We start from the raw sequence: 19497 nt of genomic DNA, 5'->3' as shown, positions 1-19497 counted from the left end.
TTTTCTGTCTCTCTCCCTGGCCCCTTGTATTTCTTTCTGTCTCTCTCCCTGCCTGCTGTATGTCTGTCTTTCTTTCTGTCTGTCCAGCAGCACCCCTTCCCTGCTCCCCCCTGTCCAGCAGTAGCCCTTCTCCCTTCCTTTTACCTCCCCCCCTGTCCAGCAGCACCCCTTCCCTGCTCCCCCCTGTCCAGCAGTAGCCCTTCTCCCTTCCTTTTACCTCCCCCTCTGTCCAGCAGCACCCCTTCCCTGCTCCCCCTGTGCAGTAGTACCTCACTTCTCCCTTCCCTGCTCCCTGTCAAGCATCCGCTAGGCCGGGCAGCCTCAGGGCTTTTGCTAGGCTGGCCCGCCTCGCATTATTAAAGTGGGCTGGCCTAGCAAATAGCCTGCGGCTGCTGCCGCTGCTGGTCTGAGGATGAGAAGAAGAGAGATCCCAGCAGCGTAGTCAGAAGGCAAAAAGTCAGCCGGCGTCAGAGATTGGGGCAGGAAATCAGCTGAGGTAGGCACTGCGCATGCGCAACACGGATCACGGACGCACGGAATTTGAAGTGCGCATGCGCGCTAAGGGTTTTATTATAGTGGATAGTATCTAGTGACGGCTGATAAAGACCCGAACAGTCCATCCAGTCTGTCCATTACCGGTAGTTATTCTCATTAAAAATACACGATTAAATTAACTAGTCTCTTCTGATATTTCTGGGCCATTCCAACGATCAACCACCCTTTCGGTGAAAAAGTACTTCCTGATGTCACCATGAAATCCCCCACACTTGAGTTTGAGCGGATGCCCGAATGATTTTTTTCTTGTTGCATTTGTATTCTCGTATATTACAAAAAAAGGACATTCAAGAATAACAAAATAGAGAACACATCATGGCTAAAACTAAACAAAATCTAAAGTCCACAATTGAAACGAAAAAACCCAAACATATATAAATGACAAACCATTATTTTAATACAAATAAACTCCATATCTCTTCTTCAACTAGAATACGAAAATTATGCAATGCTCAGTACTTTGGAATCTTCTCTTCATGATAAAGCTGTTTTAGAAACGGCTAGGATCTGAAAAAATTCATCTTTACCCCCCCCCCAAAAAAAAAAAAAGACGTTACCAAACATTTGCATGAAAACCTAAAGAAATACGTGGCTTCAGGAAATTTGTATGATATTGAGAAAGAAGCAGAGCAGTAACTTCAGAGAGAAGGTGATGGTTTTGTGCCGTGATTTCTGATGTATAGTGAAGGGTGTTCTTCAGGGAGGCCTTTTAAAACTGGGCCTCCTAAACGTGTGCTGTGAGGTTTTGCTTCCAAAATCTCGGTTTATATTCGAGTGTTTAAGGTATAACTTCTTCTATATCACCAGCAAGCCTGAAAGCTATTGGTGTACATTCAGGTGCAGGAGTCGACACTGCATCGCGCATCTCGCTGTTTTGGAAGACGGAGGCAGGAGTGAGTAGGCATTGCTCCCGCCTCCTCTTCAAGATATACGGTGGAGAAAGGGAGGGCTTAGGGCAATTCTGGAGATCACACCTTCAAAAAGATATAAAAAGGATGGAGCCAGTCGAGAGGAAGGCTACTACAATGGTCGATGGTCTTCATTAGAAGGCATCTGGGGACAGACTTAAAGATCTCAATATATATAGTTAGTAGAAAAGGTGGAAGAGGGGAGACATGATAAAGATGTTTAAATGCTTATGAGATGAGTCTTTCATTTTGAAAGGAAGCTCTGGAATGAGAGGACGTTGGCTGACGTTAAGAGGTGATAGGTTCAGGAGTAATCTTAAAGAAATACTTTTTTACAGAAGGGGTGGTAAATGTGTGTAATAGTCTCCCGGTAGAGGTGGTGGAGACACTGACTTAATTCAAGAAAAGTGTGGAACAGGCATGTGGGATCTGTTAGGGCAATTGGCCGGCAACCTGTTGCTCCTACTACTTATCACTTTTAGCGCTGAAAGGCGTACACAGAGCTGTACATTTTGACATTACTAGATGGTCCCTGCTCAGAAGGGCTTACAGTCTAACTTGGATGGACATGACATAGAGGGTAGGGGGATGCAGAAGCCAAGGTGAAAGGAGTTAGGAGTCAAAAGCACTCTCAAAGAGGTGGGCTTTTGACTGGGCCTTGAACACTGCCAGAGACGGAGCCCGCCATAGGGATTCGGGCAGCTTGTACCAAGAATAAGGGACAGAGTCTGGAGTTGGAAGTTGAAGAGAAGGGCACAGATAGGAGGGACTTACCAACTGAGCGGAGCTTGTGGGGGGGGGAACATAGGGGGAGATAAGTGAAGAGAGATAGTGAGGGGCAGCTGAGTGAGTACAATTGTAGGTCAGTAAGAGAAGTTTGAATTGTATTCGGAAACGGATGAGAAGCCAATGAAGTGACTTTAGGAGAGGAGTAACGTGAGTAAAGTGGCTCTCCTGAAATATGAGTTGTGCAGCCGAATTCTGGACAGATTGGAAGGGAGCGAGATGGCTAAGCGGAAGGCCTGAGAGTAGGGAATTACAGTAGTCTAAGTACGAGGTGATGAGGGCATGGATAAGTGTGTTGGTAGTGTGCTCAGAGAGGAAGGGTCAGATTTTGTAAATATTATAGAGAACAAAGTGGCTATCTGGTAAAGGAGAGAGAGGAATCGAAGATGGACCCGAGATTACGAGCAGACAAAACAGGAAGGATGAGAGTGTTGTCCACAGAGATGGAGAACAAGAAAAGGGGAGAGGTGGGTTTAGGCGGGAAGATGAGCAACTCTGTTTTAGCCATATTCCATTTTTGGTGGCGGTGAGACATTCAGGTGGCAATGTCAGACAGGCAGACTGAGGCTTTGGTCTGGGTTTCAGTAGAGATATTTGGTGCAGAGAAGTAGATCTAGGAGTCTTGCAGCTCTTCTGCCATGTGGCTGTGGCTCTTCAAGCCCCGACCTTTTAATCTCCATCCTAACCCCTTGGATCTACCAAGGTATCTAGTGGTCCAGCGAGGGGGGTCTTCATGGTGTGGTCCTCTCGCTCCTGCTTCCTCACGGCTGCTGTCTAAAATGGCTGTTGCAACCTCTCGCGGCAACTCGCAGTACTACAGGAAATGCTGTGAGCAGCCGTGAAAGGTCATTGCTCCTGCTACGAAGACCCTATTGGACCACCAGGTGCCTGGTGGAGAGGGGGGTGGGATCGTGGGGTTGGGAGGGAGATTAAAGGGTTGGGGCCTGGAGAGGGGAGAGAACCTTGGCTATGGGTTGGGGGGAGGGGGACTAGCAGGAGAGGGAGGGAAGAGAAGTGCAGAGACCTGTGAGGGGTTAGAGGGAAGAAAGAGGGGAGAGAAGCTAGACCTTGGGGAGGGAAGAGCGAGTGAGAGACCTGGAATATCTCTAACTCATTCTCTACCCATTGCGGCTCTTTGTAAATCTTGGGTCAAATTTTTAGGATAAATTGGCTCTTTGCTTTAAAAAAGTTGCTGACCCCTGTCTTAGGGAGAGGAGTGGAGGGAACAGTGGATGCTGGATGGGCCATTTGGCCTTTATCTGCCATTATGTTTCTGTTTCCTGGGGAGAGGACGGTCCATTAGATACCAGGAATTTATTTGGGGTGGGGGTGGAGGAGTCTGGGAGGCCTTTGGAGGAAAACAAGAAATGGGCATTAAATCCTGACAAATGGTAGTTCAGAAGATCAAACTAACTCTTAGCCTCTTGCAAAAATCCCTGCCTTGTGTTCAGCTTTGATCTTCTTCCATGCACTTCTCCTGCACTCATCTTAACGGCTTTGTTGACATTCGTTGTATTGATCTGTGTGCTGGCATCATATGTGTGGATACGTGCAGAGTTATCTTCTGTGGGATGCGCCTCTAGGCATCGCATGGCCATAAAACTGACTCCTAACTCGGCCGTGGGCCCTACTGTTAATACCAGGGACATAGCTAATTTCTAGTTCAACTAGCCCAGGTGCTGTGGTGTAAAAACCCCAAAACGGTTGCAAGTTTATTCTGACACGCACAGCAGCTCCAGGAACCAAGATTTTGTGTGTTCGATTTTTGGAGCCAATTTTAGCACAGCCTGGTTCTTGGTGCTGTCTGTTTCCTAAGACAGTTTTTGGTTCCCCGCCCTAAGGCTGCTGGGAGCCTGGACAAAGCTTAGCTTGGGATTCTTCAGCCTTGACTGCATTCCGATGGTGTTAGCTCAGCACCGCCTGCTCTGCATTTGTCCTTCTGGCTTTGTGGCTGCCCGTTGCCTGTGGTGATGATACTGAAGAGGGACAGGCTAGACTAGGCCGTCTTACGCAATGCCCAGCTGCAGGATGTCATGTGATCCCTCAACCTGGTTGATGCAGCAGCTTGGGGCAGGCACCACAGTGCAATACTAATACACGATCTGGCTGATACAGCACATCCCAAGGATTCGGCAGCTGTATGCAGAGAAAAATTCGAGGCATTTAAAGAAACTGGGCTTGTGGTTTTGCAATAGACCTGGCCTGGATGTCTGTGCCACCATTTCCCTCTGGGTAAAGCAATGTTTCTCAACTTTGGTCCTGGAGCCCCCCCCCCCCCCCTTGTCAGTCAGGTTTTCAGGATATTCGCATGAGCGAAATTTGCATATAACGGAGGCAGTGTATGCAAATCAAGCTATGTGGATTCGTTGTGGATATCCTGGAAACCTGACTGGCAAGGGGGGGCTCCCTGGACGTATCCTGCTTGTGAGGACATGTCCGGGGGTCTGGACGCCTTTAAAAACCCAGCACTTTGTCCGGGTTTTGAAAAGCTTCCGATGTTGGGAGAGCATCTGCGAACGTGTGGATGCAATGCGGTAACGTCGTGGGGTAGGCCTGGGGGCGTGGCCATGGGTCTGGATTTTCTTTCGGGAAAATCTGGTAACCCTAGGTGTAAGAGACTCTGAAACTGGTGCTGACATAAGAACATAAGAATTGCCGCTGCTGGGTCAGACCAGTGGTCCATCGTGCCCAGCAGTCCGCTCCCATAGCGGCCCCTAGGGCATAGACCAGCACCCTAACTGAGACCAGCCTTATCTGCGTATGTTCCGATTCAGCAGGAACTTGTCTAACTTTGTCTTGAATCCCTGGAGGATGTTTTCCCCCTATAACAGCCTCCGGAAGAGCGTTCCAGTTTTCCACCACTCTCTGGGTGAAGAAGAACTTCCTTACATTTGTACAGAATCTATCCCCTTTCAACTTTAGAGAGTGCCCTCTCGTTCTCTCTACCTTGGAGAGGGTGAACAACCTGTCTTTATCTACTAAGTCTATTCCCTTCAGTATATTGAATGATTCGATCATGTCCCCTCTCAGTCTCCTCTTTTCAAGGGAGAAGAGGCCCAGTTTCTCTAATCTCTCACTGTACGGCAACTCCTCCAGCCCCTTAACCATCTTAGTCGCTCTTCTCTGGACCCTTTCAAGTAGTACCGTGTCCTTCTTCATGTACAGCGACCAGTGCTGGATGCAGTACTCCAGGTGAGGGTGTACCATGGCTTGGTGCAGCGGCATGATAACCTTCTCCGATCTGTTTGTGATCCCATTCTTAATCATTCCTAGCATTCTGTTTGCCCTTTTTGCCACTGCCACACATTGCGTGGAAGGTGACCAGTACTCCCAAGTCTCTTTCCTGGGGGAGTGGGGGGGTCTCCAAGTACTGCACCGGACATCCTGTATTCGTGTATAAAATTTTTGTTACCGACATGCATCACCTTACACTCATCGACGTATTGAAGAAGTAGTGGTGGGCCTCAGAAGTGGGCAAGTTAAGGTCGCAGATTATACCTAGAGGGGAAGTGAAATAGGGTTAGAGAGAAGTTGACAAATGGTTGATGGGAGCAAAGAACTGAACAGAAGCAGGGTCCCAGATCTGGGCTGAAGCAGGTCATATGTGGCTTTTGGGAACCAACCAATTTCTGGAGTTCTTCCTAGCAGCAGTGAGTCCAAAATGCCTCTGCTGCATTTAGGACAGATGTTGCCGCATTCCTACAGTTTTTTCATGGCTTGCTACATCTGCATAGGTGAAGTGAAAGGGCTGCAAACCCCCGGCTTGGTCACTGGCATTGGTTTCCCCTCTCTCCCTCTTTTACCTCACAAAGCACAGGGCATCCCTTCAAGCAGGATGTTACTGCCCGAGCACGTATGATGCTTCTGGGTGTCTGCACGCCCTCCGCCATACATATATAAACACAGTTGCTCAGAGGGGGGCAGCAAGGGGCGAGTGCTGATCGCTGATCACTCATCAGCTGCTCGGCATGCTTACAAATTCCTGGGGATCCGTTCTGTGAATGTATTTTGAGTCGCAGCAGATCTCCAGAGCCCTGAGAAAAACAATCCTTCTCTCTGAAAATGATTGTGTGCAGAAGGCCACATACGACCACATATTGAAAGTTCACAAAGTGCAACGGGTGGGTGTTCCCTGCTCCCAAGAGCTTCTAGACTAAGCGTAATAAAGGTGAACAAGTGTGTATGTCTGCGAGTCCTTAGCGCTGGGATTCCTGGTCCATGTTTCCAGCCAAGTTGATTGAGCTCGCCCAGGTTACTTAATCACCTTCTTTTACGTGAGCAGAAAGTCTGTACATGAAGTCAGTTGATGCCCCACCGTGTATTTCGTATGGGAAAAGTGCCATCTTTGAACCCCATGCATTCCCTTCCAAATAATTAAAGTGGAAGCCTCCTTCCCTGCCCCCCCTGAAGGACTTGGCTCCATAGAAAGGGTGGTGGTGGTTGACGGGTGTGGAGTTGTTGGGGGCACTTTGAGTTATAAGAATAAGAGCTCTCATAGAATCCATCTGTTTGCTTTTCCCTCATTAAAATTTTTCTTTCCAGGCAGCTAAACTAAACTCATCATGGCTTGCCCAAATTGTGCTCGATGCCTCTTCTTATCTTGATTTAGAAAGCAGATTAAAACTCAATTATTTAACAGGCTGAGTTCTTAATATATTTTATTATTATAATCTTTTATTCTTTTAAGATTGTTGTACCCTCCTTTTATGGCATGTATGTATTTTTCTTATATTATATGCATATAACTTGTTGATTTCAATGATTTGCATTGTTTGTATTTCAATTAATTGTTGTGAACCGCCTAGGACTTCCTGGGTATGGCGGTATACCCAAAAAAATTATTATTATTAGTTGTTTATTGTCTAGTCTGTCCTCCCAAAAGAGCCCAGAATGGGTTACAAGTTGACCTACAAGCAGACATGGTCTATTTTTAGCAGCGTTCTGATGACATGTAATTGTCATCTGGTAGCGTGGCTCATGAAGGTTGGGTTCTGTTAGTCTTTTAATATACATTGAGGGAAGCACTGCATAAGAGACAAAAAGAGAGCGAAATGTACATGGTACAGGAACCTTTATTAAAAGTCAATAAAATGTGATCTTCCAAAGAATGGCTTTTGCATACATGGAGACCGGACCCAACACGGTCTGTGTTTCAGAGTAACACTCCTTCCTCAGGGGTCCGAGCTGTTCTCGAATTATAAGGATTTTATACAACTTTGTTGCATTCCACATTGGTTCTCTATTGAAACACAGAACAGCTCGGACCCCTGAGGAAGGGGTGTTACTCTGAAACGCAGACCGTGTTGGGTCCGGTCTCCATGTAAGCAAAAGCCATTCTTTGGAAGATCACATTTTATTGACTTTTAATAAAGGTTCCCGTACCTTGTACATTTCACTCTGCAGTTGTTGTTGTTTTTTGTCACTGCAGATTTGTTGGATTTTTCTTTGTTTTGCCTTGTGAAGCACTTCATAAACCACACACACACTCTCTCTCCCTGATGACCGATAGCCTTTTCCTACAGGATATTGGGTTGTGTGAAACTTGAGACAATAGTGTTGCGTTACCCTGAACTTATACGCGAGTCTGCTTGCCTCTAGGAAGTGCCGACGTCCATAAATTGCAATGTGTGGAGGTAACGTTTGATTGGCTTTTCCGACTTGGGCCGGTTAGCCCCCCCCCCCCCCTTTCATGTTTCTACTTGTCCTTCACCTGTGAATTAATCTGCACCTGTTTTGAGGTCTCCGTGGTTTGTTGAGAGAGAAATGCTGCCTGTTCTGTAGGCTGAAGTTTCTACCATATGTGCCACCAGTTGGTGGCCATGTCATTAACAGCTGGCATGAAGGATTAAAGGAGGAATTCTGCCCCAAGCCCGAGACATATCTGTATAGACGTCTTGTACCATTACATTTCTTTTGATGCTGGTCAGAGCACATTAAAATATTCTTGGAGCCTGTCCAAGCAGGAGATGCCGATCCTGGGAACACGGCTCCAAGTCCTGTCGGAAAAGCAACCATTTACTGTAGGAAAGACACCCTTCCCCCCCACCAAAAAAAAAAAAAACACCACCTCAGTGCATTTAAAAACAACCTGCGCAGGCATTGCCTGGCTAGAAACAGACAGTGTCCAGGGTTTCCATATAGGATGTTGGATCCAAAGCCTCTCTAATTAGGGGCAATGTTAGGAAATTCTACTTTACGGAGAGGATAGTGGATGCCTGGAATGCGCTCCCGAGAGAGGTGGTGGAGAGTAAAACGGTGACGGAGTTCAAAGAAGCGTGGGATGAACACAGAAGATTTAGAATCAGAAAATAATATTAAAGATTGAACTAGGCCAGTTACTGGGCAGACTTGCACGGTCTGTGTCTGTGTATGGCCGTTTGGTGGAGGATGGGCAGGGGAGGGCTTCAATGGCTGGGAGGGTGTAGATGGGCTGGAGTAAGTCTTAACAGAGATTTCGGCAGTTGGAACCCAAGCACAGTACCGGGTAAAGCTTTGGATTCTTGCCCAGAAATAGCTAAGAAGAAAAAATTAAAAAATTTAAATTGAATCAGGTTGGGCAGACTGGATGGACCATTTGGGTCTTTATCTGCCGTCATCTACTATGTTACTATGTTACTCTTGAGTCGGGTCATCTGCCAATGTCGTACACTATAGTATTTGTGCTGCCATGCTTATTCCTAGTCAAGCACGTCAACTTTAAGCAAAGGTCTTAGGTTACTGTTTCCCCTCAGCATGCCTGAGAGAGAGACAGTTTCTCTGCTGAAGTCGCTGTGCTCTAAACTTCAGTGTTTGTCTGCTGTACAAGATTTGTTTCCTTTATTTTGAAGGCGTTGAGGGGGGTCATTGTCGTTCAGTAGTTTCAGGTCTGGTCTGATTTATAACTGGTGCCACTTGAAAGAGGCTATTACGTAAGAGAGACAGGTCTCTGGAGCTTAACTAATGTTACTAAACATTCATAGCTTATGTTAGTACAAGGTTTTATGATGTATTTTTATCTCGCACTATCCAACAATTCTGGACTACGCTTAGTGGAACGGAGGAGTAGCTCAGTAGCTAAAGAAGTGATCTTAAAGCCAAGGAGGCTGGAATTCAAATGACACTTCCGACGCTCCTTGTGACTTTGGGCGAGTCACTTCATCTTCTTATCTTGGAGGATTTATGATGTGACCTCACCTTGAGTATTGCATTCAATTCTGGTTGCCATATCTGGAAAAAAAGGTATAGCGGAATTAGAAAAGATTCAAAGAAGAGCGACCAAGATGATAAAGGGGATGGAATTCCTTTCCTATGAGGAAAGACTAAAGGGATTAGGACTCGTCACCTTGGAAAAGAGAAGACTGAGGGGGGAGGGGAGGAGAATATGGTAGAAGTCTACAGAATCCTGAGTGGTGTAGAACAGGTTAAAGTGAAATCATTTGCAAAGACTATGAGCACTCAGTTAAATGGAAATACCATTAAAGCAAATAGGAGGAACAATTAAGCTCTGGAACTCGTTGCTGGAAGATGTGGTAACCCGGTTGACGTAGCTGTGTTTAAAAAAAGGTCCGGATAATTTCGCGGAGGAAAAGTCTATAATCTGCTATTGAAACAGACATGGGGAAGCCACTGCTTGCCCTGGGATTGATAGCATAGAACGTTGCCACGCTTTGGGGATTCCACATGGAATGTTGCTATTATTTGGGGTTCTGGAATCTTGCTTACTCTTTGAGATTCTGGAATGTTGGTACTCTTTGGGGATTTTGCATGGAATGTTGCTACTCTGAGAGAGAAAGAGCTAATGGTTTCTGTGGATGGGCAGACTAGATGGGCCATTTGGCCTTTATCTGCCATCATGTTTCTATGTTTAGAGTTCCAGAATCTTGCTTACTCTTTGAGATTCTGGAATGTTGCTTCAATGGGTTTTTGCCAGGTACTTGTGACCTGGATTGACTTCTATTGGAAACAGGATATTGGGCTAGAGATGGACCATCGGTCTGACCCAGTATGGCTATTCTTATGTTCTTATGAGCAGTACTTGAATATTTAATTCGCCTTGAGTTCAGGTTTCGAAAAAGCAAGTAATCCAAAAATCCAAATACAGTAGAATGTGGTAAGAATGTAATGGAGAGAACATAGTAAATTAGAGCAGATGAAAGACCTGAACAATCCATCCAGTCTGCCCAAGAGTCACTTGAGAGAGCCTGAAGATTCGTTGCTGAGGGAGGAGGAGCTGTAGGGTGGATCAGATCGCCCAGTACCGACAGTTCCCTGGTTACATCATAGAACCATGATGGCAGATAAAGGCCAAAGAGTCCATTCAGTCTGCCCATCCGCAGCATCCACTATCGGACATGACCAAAGGGGGAGGGGTGACCCTTTTTGGTGATTCTGAAAAGACCTATTTGGGATGGGGGAGGAAAAGGCGGCCAAGGCGTCTCTTCTGCCTCTTGGCCAATAGGAGTGGCTCACTGGATATGTTGTCCAAGTACTGCTGTCCAGTCGGAATGAGGGTCTTCGTTTCCCGAGATTCCCCGAGAGCTGTCCTCTTTCTTGCGTCATACTGAATGTGTTTACTTCATTTCATAATGTTTGTTTGTTTGCTTGAAATTGTGGATGTAAATTGCTTAGATTTAAGCGATAACAGGAGGAAAAAATATGTAATCTATGAAAAAAAAAAGGCTTATTGCTCCCTTCCCAGCATAGATTAAGGAATTTTTGGGGGGGGGGTTGGGATGGGACGGGTGCAGGGTGTACAAATTGAAAGCTTTGTGCAAACAGCTGGTGGCTTTGTGTGGGGAGGACCATTACCAAACTCATTGATCATGTAAATAGCATAGCTAGATTCCCCAATTTATATTCTTCCCCGCCCCCTCAAGTGCCCTAAATTTCTTTCTAAAGGGGCAGGGAAGAATTTCCTTAGCCCATCTTAGACGTAGGTGCAAAGTCAACAGATAACCTTAGAAACTAGGGTCTCTGACGTCATAGTCCTGTATCTGGTCAGTAGATGGTGGTGGTCTTTACTTATTCCTGAGACTTTTCCCCTCCCCTTCCCCCAAGGGGCGATGAACACTTGTCTCTACAGCATTCCCAGCTGACCCAGAAAGCAGATGAACCAGAAACATTTTAGTCCAGGAGGGAGTTTCTCTAGCTTGTATCGAAAAAAGATTTCAGGAATACATTCTTAATTAGGACTTCCAAGAGCTGGAGAAATGGGTCTGAAATAACATACTGTGATCGTCGCAGTTGTACGAGTCTTGCTGCATCGCATCTGGGTAGGTAGAACCGATGTTTCAGCCTAAGAGAACATGAAATACTGTGCTGTGAAAATAGCTGTAGGATCTCGGACAACATTTTTCCACCAAATGCCGTGAGACCTAATGATGAAAACAAGGCAGGCTTAGTTTGCTGGTGCACAGTTGCTGTCACAGACATTTGCTAAAAATGATTTCCGTCTTTTTATTCTTATCCCCACAGGAATGTCTAGAGGCTGTAACTTCCCCATGACTGTTCAAACTGGAGCCAAATTTGGCTTGGGGAGGGTCAGGTCAGATAGGGTGTCCCAGAGAAAGCCCCTAAAAATGTCCCAGTGCATTTCTATGAAAGAGGAAGTCCAGCATCTGCAGCACAAAAACATTTAATGCAATGAACATAGCTGTTGGGGAATTGTTCCTTTGAAACTGCCTCCCCCCCCCCCCCCCCCCAGTCCTCTCCATGTCAGGCAGTCACATAGATGCATACGCATGCACCCACATGTAGAGGGGCTTTAGAGACGGTTCCATGAGGCATGCTCTGCATTCCCCCCAACAAAGTCTCCCCTCTCCAGCAGCCATTCTCCTTTCCCCTTTGGGTTAGTGCCAGGCGATTCGGATGTGTTCATTTTCTTTGTTGTCAATTCTACTGACTGAAATCTGTGCTTTAATGGTTGCTGGTGACTGAACTGGGTAGTTTGCCACTGGCTGATGTGTCTACTGCCAACTAGAGGTGACATATGGAAATTCCTGTTGCCTTGGTACAGTGGCAGCCTGTGGTTTAAAATCTGGGAGTGACATCTAATGGTCGGATACATTAATCGCGCTTGATTTCATTCTGTAATGGAAATGCTTGGGGGCTGCTCCGTCCAGAGCACCCTTCCCTCTGCCTGCTGTCAGAAACCATATACCTTCCCCACTTACTTTCTGCCATCCTTAAAACTGCTGGAAGAAAGGCATGTTCTGCTTGCTGCCCCCTGGCAGAGGGGTGTACGGCTGCTGTCAAAATTCTATCTTTATTATTACTGCCACGTTCCTGCTTCGTCAGCACTAAAAATAGACTCCTTATTAGAATCAGAAGCAGTTTTAAGTGTGTGTTGCAGGGTTCCAGGTCTCGCTGCTTCTCGTCAGGCAGAACCGGTGTTTCAGCCATCATGCTGTGGCTTTCTTCGGGGTATGCTGCGAGGTCTGCAGTTTGTCTTTTATATAGTAGGTCCTCAAAACCGATTGGTTGGGGCTTGAGGTGAACGAGACAGGAAAGCCCATTGGCCACCAATTTGAATTTTGGCGGGAAAGTCAGTTGGTCACTTTGTTTCCCCTAGATTGGAAAAGTCTCTGGTGAGTTTAAAGGTGTTCTCCCCGTGAAGCTGGGTTATATGTTCTCTCTCAGGGTTTCCGCAGCTGCTATCATGTTTGTTGCTGTTTTCCAGGTTCCGCTGCATCTTGCATGATGCCAGCTGCAGAAACCCTGAGCGACATATAGCCCAGCTTCACGGGGAGAACACCTTTAAACTCACCACAAAACGTTTCCAATCTAGGGGGAAAAGCGACCAACTGACTTTCCCGCCAAAATTCAAATTGGTGGCCAATGGGCTTTCCTGTCTCGTTCACCTCAAGCCCCAACCAATCGGTTTTGAGGACCTACTATATAAAGACAAACTGCAGACCTCGCAGCATACCCCAAAGAAAGCCACAGTATGATGGCTGAAACGTCAGTTCTGCCTGACAAGAAGCAGCGAGACCTGGAACCCTGCAACAAGCATGATGACAGCTGTGGAAACCCTGAGAGAATAGTCTTTTATGTATTTTTCCTGGTGCAGATTGTATTCTGTGATGGGAAGATGAATTATTCCCCCACCCCTGCTTTCCTATGGTCACACGTGTGTGTGTGTGTACAGTTCTTTTTTTTTTTTTTTCTTCAAATCTTTATTCATTTTCAAACTTACAATAAGTGTGACAATATATTCAAACAAATTAACAATAAATATATCACTTAACAATCATCAATGGTACAAATGATATGCTCTTATCTTCTACCCTTCCTACCCTTTCTTATCATATAATCAAATACCTTGTACTATTTGTAATAATAAATTACCCTCCCTCCCCCCCTCACAATTGAACTTGTAAATTCTAGGGAAAAAATGTTCTCGAATCCAGTGTTCTTCAACCACCGGTCCTTGGACCAGTGCCGGTCCATAGGGCCAGTACGTGCATCAGGCCCAAAACAGTGTTCTTCAACCGCTGGTCCACGGTGCGATCGATGCAGCATTATCTTCGAGCCAGCTCCCTCTTCCTCACTGGTTCAATGCACAAAGCCATGGGCAGCAGCTCCTACGGGCATCCTGCGCCTGAACCGGAAGCCTTCTCTCTGACGTTGCATCGTCAGAGGGGAAGGCTTCCAGATGAGGCACGGGACGTGCAAGGTGCAATTAGTACTATTATGGGGGCGGGGTCTGGGGTGGAGATTGGGTAGAGATGGGCGGGGTCTGGCCCACGACTAAGCCCAGTGTTCTTCAACCGCCGGTCCACGGACCGATGCCGGTCCACAGAATAATTCTTTTATTTCTGCCGGTCCGTAGGTGTAAAAAGGTTGAAAAACACTGCTCTAATCAGTACAATATTTTGTTAATGGCTCCCACACACCTTGAAATTTCTTAAAACACCTTTTCTGTATTGCAATAAATCTTTCCATTTTATAGAGAAAATGTTCTTGTTTGACTTTATCAAAAGCTGCCATCTACTCCCCCCCCCCCCACCACAATGTGAGGCATTTATTCTGTACCTTGTAAAGGATGGAGTTTTGCACTTTTAAAACCACTTTGCCTGCAATTACCTCATTCTCCTGCGGGATTGTGTTTCTGCATCAGGATGACTTGTCTATTAAGTAGTCAGACTGTAAATTTGGTTTGCTTTGTTTTTCTGCCAGCCTCAGAAGAGACCGTGAAAGAGGAGAGGGAGAGGAATATCCTGAAAGCAAAAGTTCCACAGGGCAATGAAGCCTCGACGGCCCCCTCTGCCTCGCCTGTGACCACAGCCACCAGTTGTAAACAGAAGCAAGGTAGGTTTCACATGCGACGACCTCGCAGCATTGTGGGTCACGTCCACCCTCCTCGTTCTCCATTAGTCTCTCGGTTCTTGTCTCATAATCTACACAAATGGCCGTGTGTCTGTAGGCTCAGCTTGTGCGGTATTTTGTATACACTTCTCCCTCTGTATTCACTGTGATAGGGGATTAACAGAACCGCAAATGCAGATAAACCGCAAATAACTTTTTCATGTTGTTCGCTATTTTCTGTTAAAAACCATCGTGAATATGGTGAAACCGCGAATAACATGGTGGGAGACCTGGCCTGTTCCTGAAGGAGAGGCTAAACACGGTGAAGAAAGTGTTGGGAATCGGTGAATTTCTCTGTAAACGCTTGGAATCGGCGATTTCTCTATGCAAGCTGATGTCATTTGGGGGGAGGAGCCAGCAAGCTAAAAACCGTGAATAATTTAAACCGTGAATGCTGAAACCGTAAATACGGAGGGAGAAGTGTCGTAGTTTGCTGGTAGGAGTCTGTTCAGTTCTCTTCCTTAGCAGAGCAAGGGACTCTTCCCCCCCCCCCCCCCTCCTTGCCTCTGAAGCACTTCCAGCCTTTGCTGTTCCAAAGAGCAAAGCTGGATGCAGAGGTTCAGTTCCAGACTCTGTGTGACACCCTGGCCAAACGGTTGGATAATGTAGTATTAACACTGGATTCACGCAGCTTCTTGGACTGTGTTCTTTGCATTGAGCAGATTGAGTAATTTAAGCGTCATGGAATGTCTTAACCGTTGCTTTTGATGCCGGAATCTGCTCTGTACATGTTTTTATATTCTTTTGACCCATGATCTAGTTAACCGTTAGAGCTTAGAGGATGACTTCCTTCTTTTGACAGAAACTTGAAGTGCATACAAGAGGATAATTGAATGCATTTTATCTTTAATTTGCAAGATGATGTTCCTTTTTTTTTTTTCATTCTCATTTTTAGAATTGATATCATTGAGTGCTAATGTGGCATATAAAAATTAACTTTAAAATTAAAAAGAGATTCAACTAAGCAAGGGTTAGATTGTAAAGACGGCAGAAGCAAAGCACCATTAGCCTGGAGGCATTTTTGCATCTGGGACTTACGATGACATTATAGATGCGATTATGGATGTTGTGGTCAAACCATGATTTTCTTTGTACAGATCGAGGGTCCCTTGTATTATCTGTACAGCATGAGAATGGCTTGATTTACTATGTTGACTGCCACTAGTGCTGCCCGATTCACAATTCGAATCGGTTCACCGATTCACTTCGGGTGAATCGATTCAAATCGATTTAAATTTAAAAAAAAATCAGCTTCCCGATTCAGACCCTCTCCTCTGGCCCCCCTAAAGCAGGAGTGGCAGTGCTGCTCTTGCTGGCCGCTGACGCACCTGTTTTAGAGGGCGAGGAGGGAGGGTCTGTCGGGAAGTGCTGCGTCTGGCTTCCCTCCTGGCCTCTCCGAAGGATTGCCCCCCCACCGAAAGACTGCGCCCACCCCCCCCCCCCCGGGAAGGCCTCCATGTTCCCCCTGGCCTCCCTGAACCGTTTACCTTACAGTTTCAGCCAAAGATCACGGTTACAGCTCTTTGCACTGCAGTGCTTTGAGCTGTTTCCTCTGCTGAGGTCCCGCCCCTCCTCTGACGTCAGAGGCAGGATCGCGGCAGAGGAAACAGCTCAAAGCAGTGCAGTGCAAAGAGCTGTAACTGCGATCTTCGGCTGAAGCTGTAAGGTAAACGGTTCGGGGAGGCCAGGGGGAACACGGAGGCCTTACCGGGGAGGGGGGGGGAGGAACAGGCCTTGGGGGGGTGCAGGCCTTTAATGGGAAACAGGCCTTTAAGGGGGGGGACAGGCCTTCAAAGGTGGGACAGGCAGGCCTGGGGGGGCAGTCCTTCAGGGGGTGGGACAGGCCTTGGGGTGCAGGCCTTCAAGGGGGGAACAGGCCTTTAAGTGGGGGGGGGGACAGGCCAGGGATGGTGGCATAGGCCTTCAGGGAGGACAGGCAGACCTTCAAGGGGGGGATAGGCCTTCAGGGTGGGGGTACAGGCCTTCAGTGGGGAGGTGCAGGCCTTAAGGGGGGGACAGACCTTCAGGGGAGGGGGGGCCCTGGTGTAGAAGTACACGGAGGAAGGGAATGGGTGTTCAAAGAGATGTGCATATGCCAGACTTTGGGGGGGAAGAAATAATGGGTCTAAAATAGAGGAGAGGGAGAGAGATGATGGACCATGGGATTTAGGGAGGGAAGGAACAGAAAGGGAGAGAAGTTGGACACAAGGGATGGTGTGGAGGGGGGGATAGAGATACTGGATAGGAGGGTAGTTGAGAAAAGAAAGGGAGAGATGGTGGACCGTGGGGTGGTGGGGAAGGAGGGAGAGATGCTGGATGAAAGGGTAGTTAAGAAAAGATGGATCTGTGGATGGAGATGAAAAAAAGAAAGATGCCAGACCTCCGGAGGAGGGAAGGGGAGGACAGAAATGACAGATAGATGGTTAGAACGGAGAAAGAAGACCCTGGCAAGCAAGTTATCAGAAGACAACCAGAGCCTGGGACCAACATGATTTGAATAATGACCAGACAACAAAAGGTAGAAAAACTAATTCTATTTTCTGTTTTGTGATTACGATATGCCAGATTTGAAATGTGTATCCTGCCAGAGCTGGGGTTAGACCGCAAACGTGAGCTAGTGTGGTTAGGAGAAGGCAAAGGGGGTGAAAAACCTATAAAATAAACCCATCATGATGTTTGAAAAAACACCCAATTGGGCAGGAAAATCAAATCAAATTGAATTTTTTTTTTCCTGAATCGGGCAGCACTGGTAAAGGCCTGGGGTTGTTAAGCAGCCGGACTCATCTGCCAGTTGTCCTTTACCAAGCAGGGTCTTGGGCTCAGTTTTCATTGTTGCTTGAAGTGAGATAATATCTAACGAAAATTGTTTTTGCACACAGATACCCAAAAAGCAGCAGAAGAGAGACACAAGCAAGCAAAAGTGCGACGAGAAGAGAGAGCAAAATATTTAGGTGAGCGGAGGGTCCCTCTCTAATTATTGCAGGGGGGGAGAGAAGAGACTGCCTGGGGTGTGTGTCACTACGGGATAATCTTATAACGTGGAGCTCTGCTTGTTAGATTGTTCATCTTGTATCCCTGTTTTGGACAGAGGGGACTTGGTCTTCCATACAGATGGTCAGAGTTAGGGTCCCAACATCGCTGCTAGCTGGAAGCTTTTCAAAACTCGAACAGGGAAATCCGGATGTCTGGTAACCCTAGTCAAAGTGGACCGCTGCTAACCATTAGCCAGTGGTGAGACTGTGGCTTTAGGGCACTGTCTGCCAGTGACTGGAGAAGGTACAGTACTCATTTATCAAAAGTGTTCGGGCAGCTCCTGTAACTTTCCTCCGAGTGTTTGTCTTGTCATAGTAACATAGTAACATAGTAGATGACGGCAGATAAAGACCCGAATGATCCATCCAGTCTGCCCAACCTGATTCAATTTAAATTTTTTTTAGTTTATTTTTTTTTTTTTGTAATTTTTCTTCTTAGCTATTTCTGGGCAAGAATCCAAAGCTTTACCCGGTACTGTGCTTGGGTTCCAACTGCCGAAATCTCTGTTAAGACTTACTCCAGCCCATCTACACCCTCCCAGCCATTGAAGCCCTCCCCTGCCCATCCTCCACCAAACGGCCATACACAGACACAGACCGTGCAAGTCTGCCCAGTAACTGGCCTAGTTCAATCTTTAATATTATTTTCTGATTCTAAATCTTCTGTGTTCATCCCACGCTTCTTTGAACTCAGTCACAGTTTTACTCTCCACCACCTCTCTCGGGAGCGCATTCCAGGCATCCACTACCCTCTCCGTAAAGTAGAATTTCCTAACATTGCCCCTAATTAGAGAGGCTTTGGATCCAACATCCTATATGGAAACCCTGGACACTGTCTGTTTCTAGCCAGGCAATGCCTGCGCAGGTTGTTTTTAAATGCACTGAGGTGGTGGTTTGTTTTTTTTTGGTGGGGGAAAGGGTGTCTTTCCTACAGTAAATGGTTGCTTTTCCGACAGGACTTGGAGCCGTGTTCCCAGGATCGGCATCTCCTGCTTGGACAGGCTCCAAGAATATTTTAATGTGCTCTGGAAGCCAGAGAGCCCAGACTACAGTACATAAATATTTCACCTGCTTTTTTTTAATTCAAAGGAAAGGCATAAGGTAGGTTGGCTGGTATTCTAGGGTTAACAAGCTGGTGGGCAGGGCTTCTAAGATTCTGGTCACAGGGGCCAGTGCTGAAGTCAGTGAGGGATGAGCAATCTTTGGAGATGCAAATCATTTCTTACCCAGAACCTTCCAGTCTTTAATCTTTCAATAATAATATTTTTTTAATCTATCAGAGGAGTGAATTCTCCACAGAAGCACCCTTCCTTCTCCTGACCCCAAACAAAGACAATTTAGGCTAGTTGGATGGGTGTCAGGTCAAAAGCGCGCCGGGACAAAGGCGCACGCAGACAATTGAGCGCAGCGCGGAGGTGCGCGCCGCAGAAAATTACTGTTTTTACGGCTCCAACGGAGGGGGGGTGTGGGGGGAACCCCCCCACTTTACTTAATAGAGATTGCGCCGCGTTGTGGGGGGTGTGGGGGGTTGTAACCCCCACATTTTACTGAAAACTTCACTTTTTCCCTGTTTTTAGGGAAAAAGTTAAGTTTACAGTAAAATGTGGAGGGTTACAAACCCCCCACAACGCCGGCGCGATCTCTATTAAGTAAACTGGGGGGGCTCCCCAACAAACCCCCGTCGGAGCCCCTAAAAATGTAATTTTCTTCGGCGCGCGCCTCCGTCTTGCACTCAATTGTCGGCGCGTGCCTTTGTCTTTCGCGGGGTTGTCTATGAACCAAGTTGGATGCATTCCAGAGAGCAACAAATTCTGCCTTATATTCCTCCCTCCCACCCCCAATGAAAATGTGATTCCTGAAGTGGAGGGTCT

At 46.7% G+C, this 19497-nt stretch overlaps 1 protein-coding gene across 5 annotated transcripts in view; it reads left to right on the top strand.

Annotated features, from left to right (window-relative positions):
* MAP7D1 (MAP7 domain containing 1) overlaps positions 1-19497 on the top strand; it is a 108256-nt gene that overhangs the window by 26461 nt on the left and 62298 nt on the right. For all 5 annotated transcript variants that reach the window (XR_004540414.1, XM_033956034.1, XM_033956036.1 and 2 more), the window contains exons 2-3: positions 14406-14537; positions 17474-17545. Coding sequence is in view for 4 of the 5 variants with exons in the window: in XM_033956034.1 (XP_033811925.1) it covers positions 14406-14537; positions 17474-17545 (204 nt within the window). In the remaining variant the exon portion in view is untranslated. The remainder of the gene's footprint in view (positions 1-14405; positions 14538-17473; positions 17546-19497) is intronic.

The sequence above is a fragment of the Geotrypetes seraphini genome, chromosome 8 (genome assembly GCF_902459505.1).
Source record: "Geotrypetes seraphini chromosome 8, aGeoSer1.1, whole genome shotgun sequence".
Taxonomy (NCBI): Eukaryota; Metazoa; Chordata; class Amphibia; order Gymnophiona; family Dermophiidae; genus Geotrypetes; species Geotrypetes seraphini.
The sequence above is the reverse complement of the archived record's forward strand: the minus strand, read 5'-3'. Positions and strand labels throughout refer to the sequence as shown.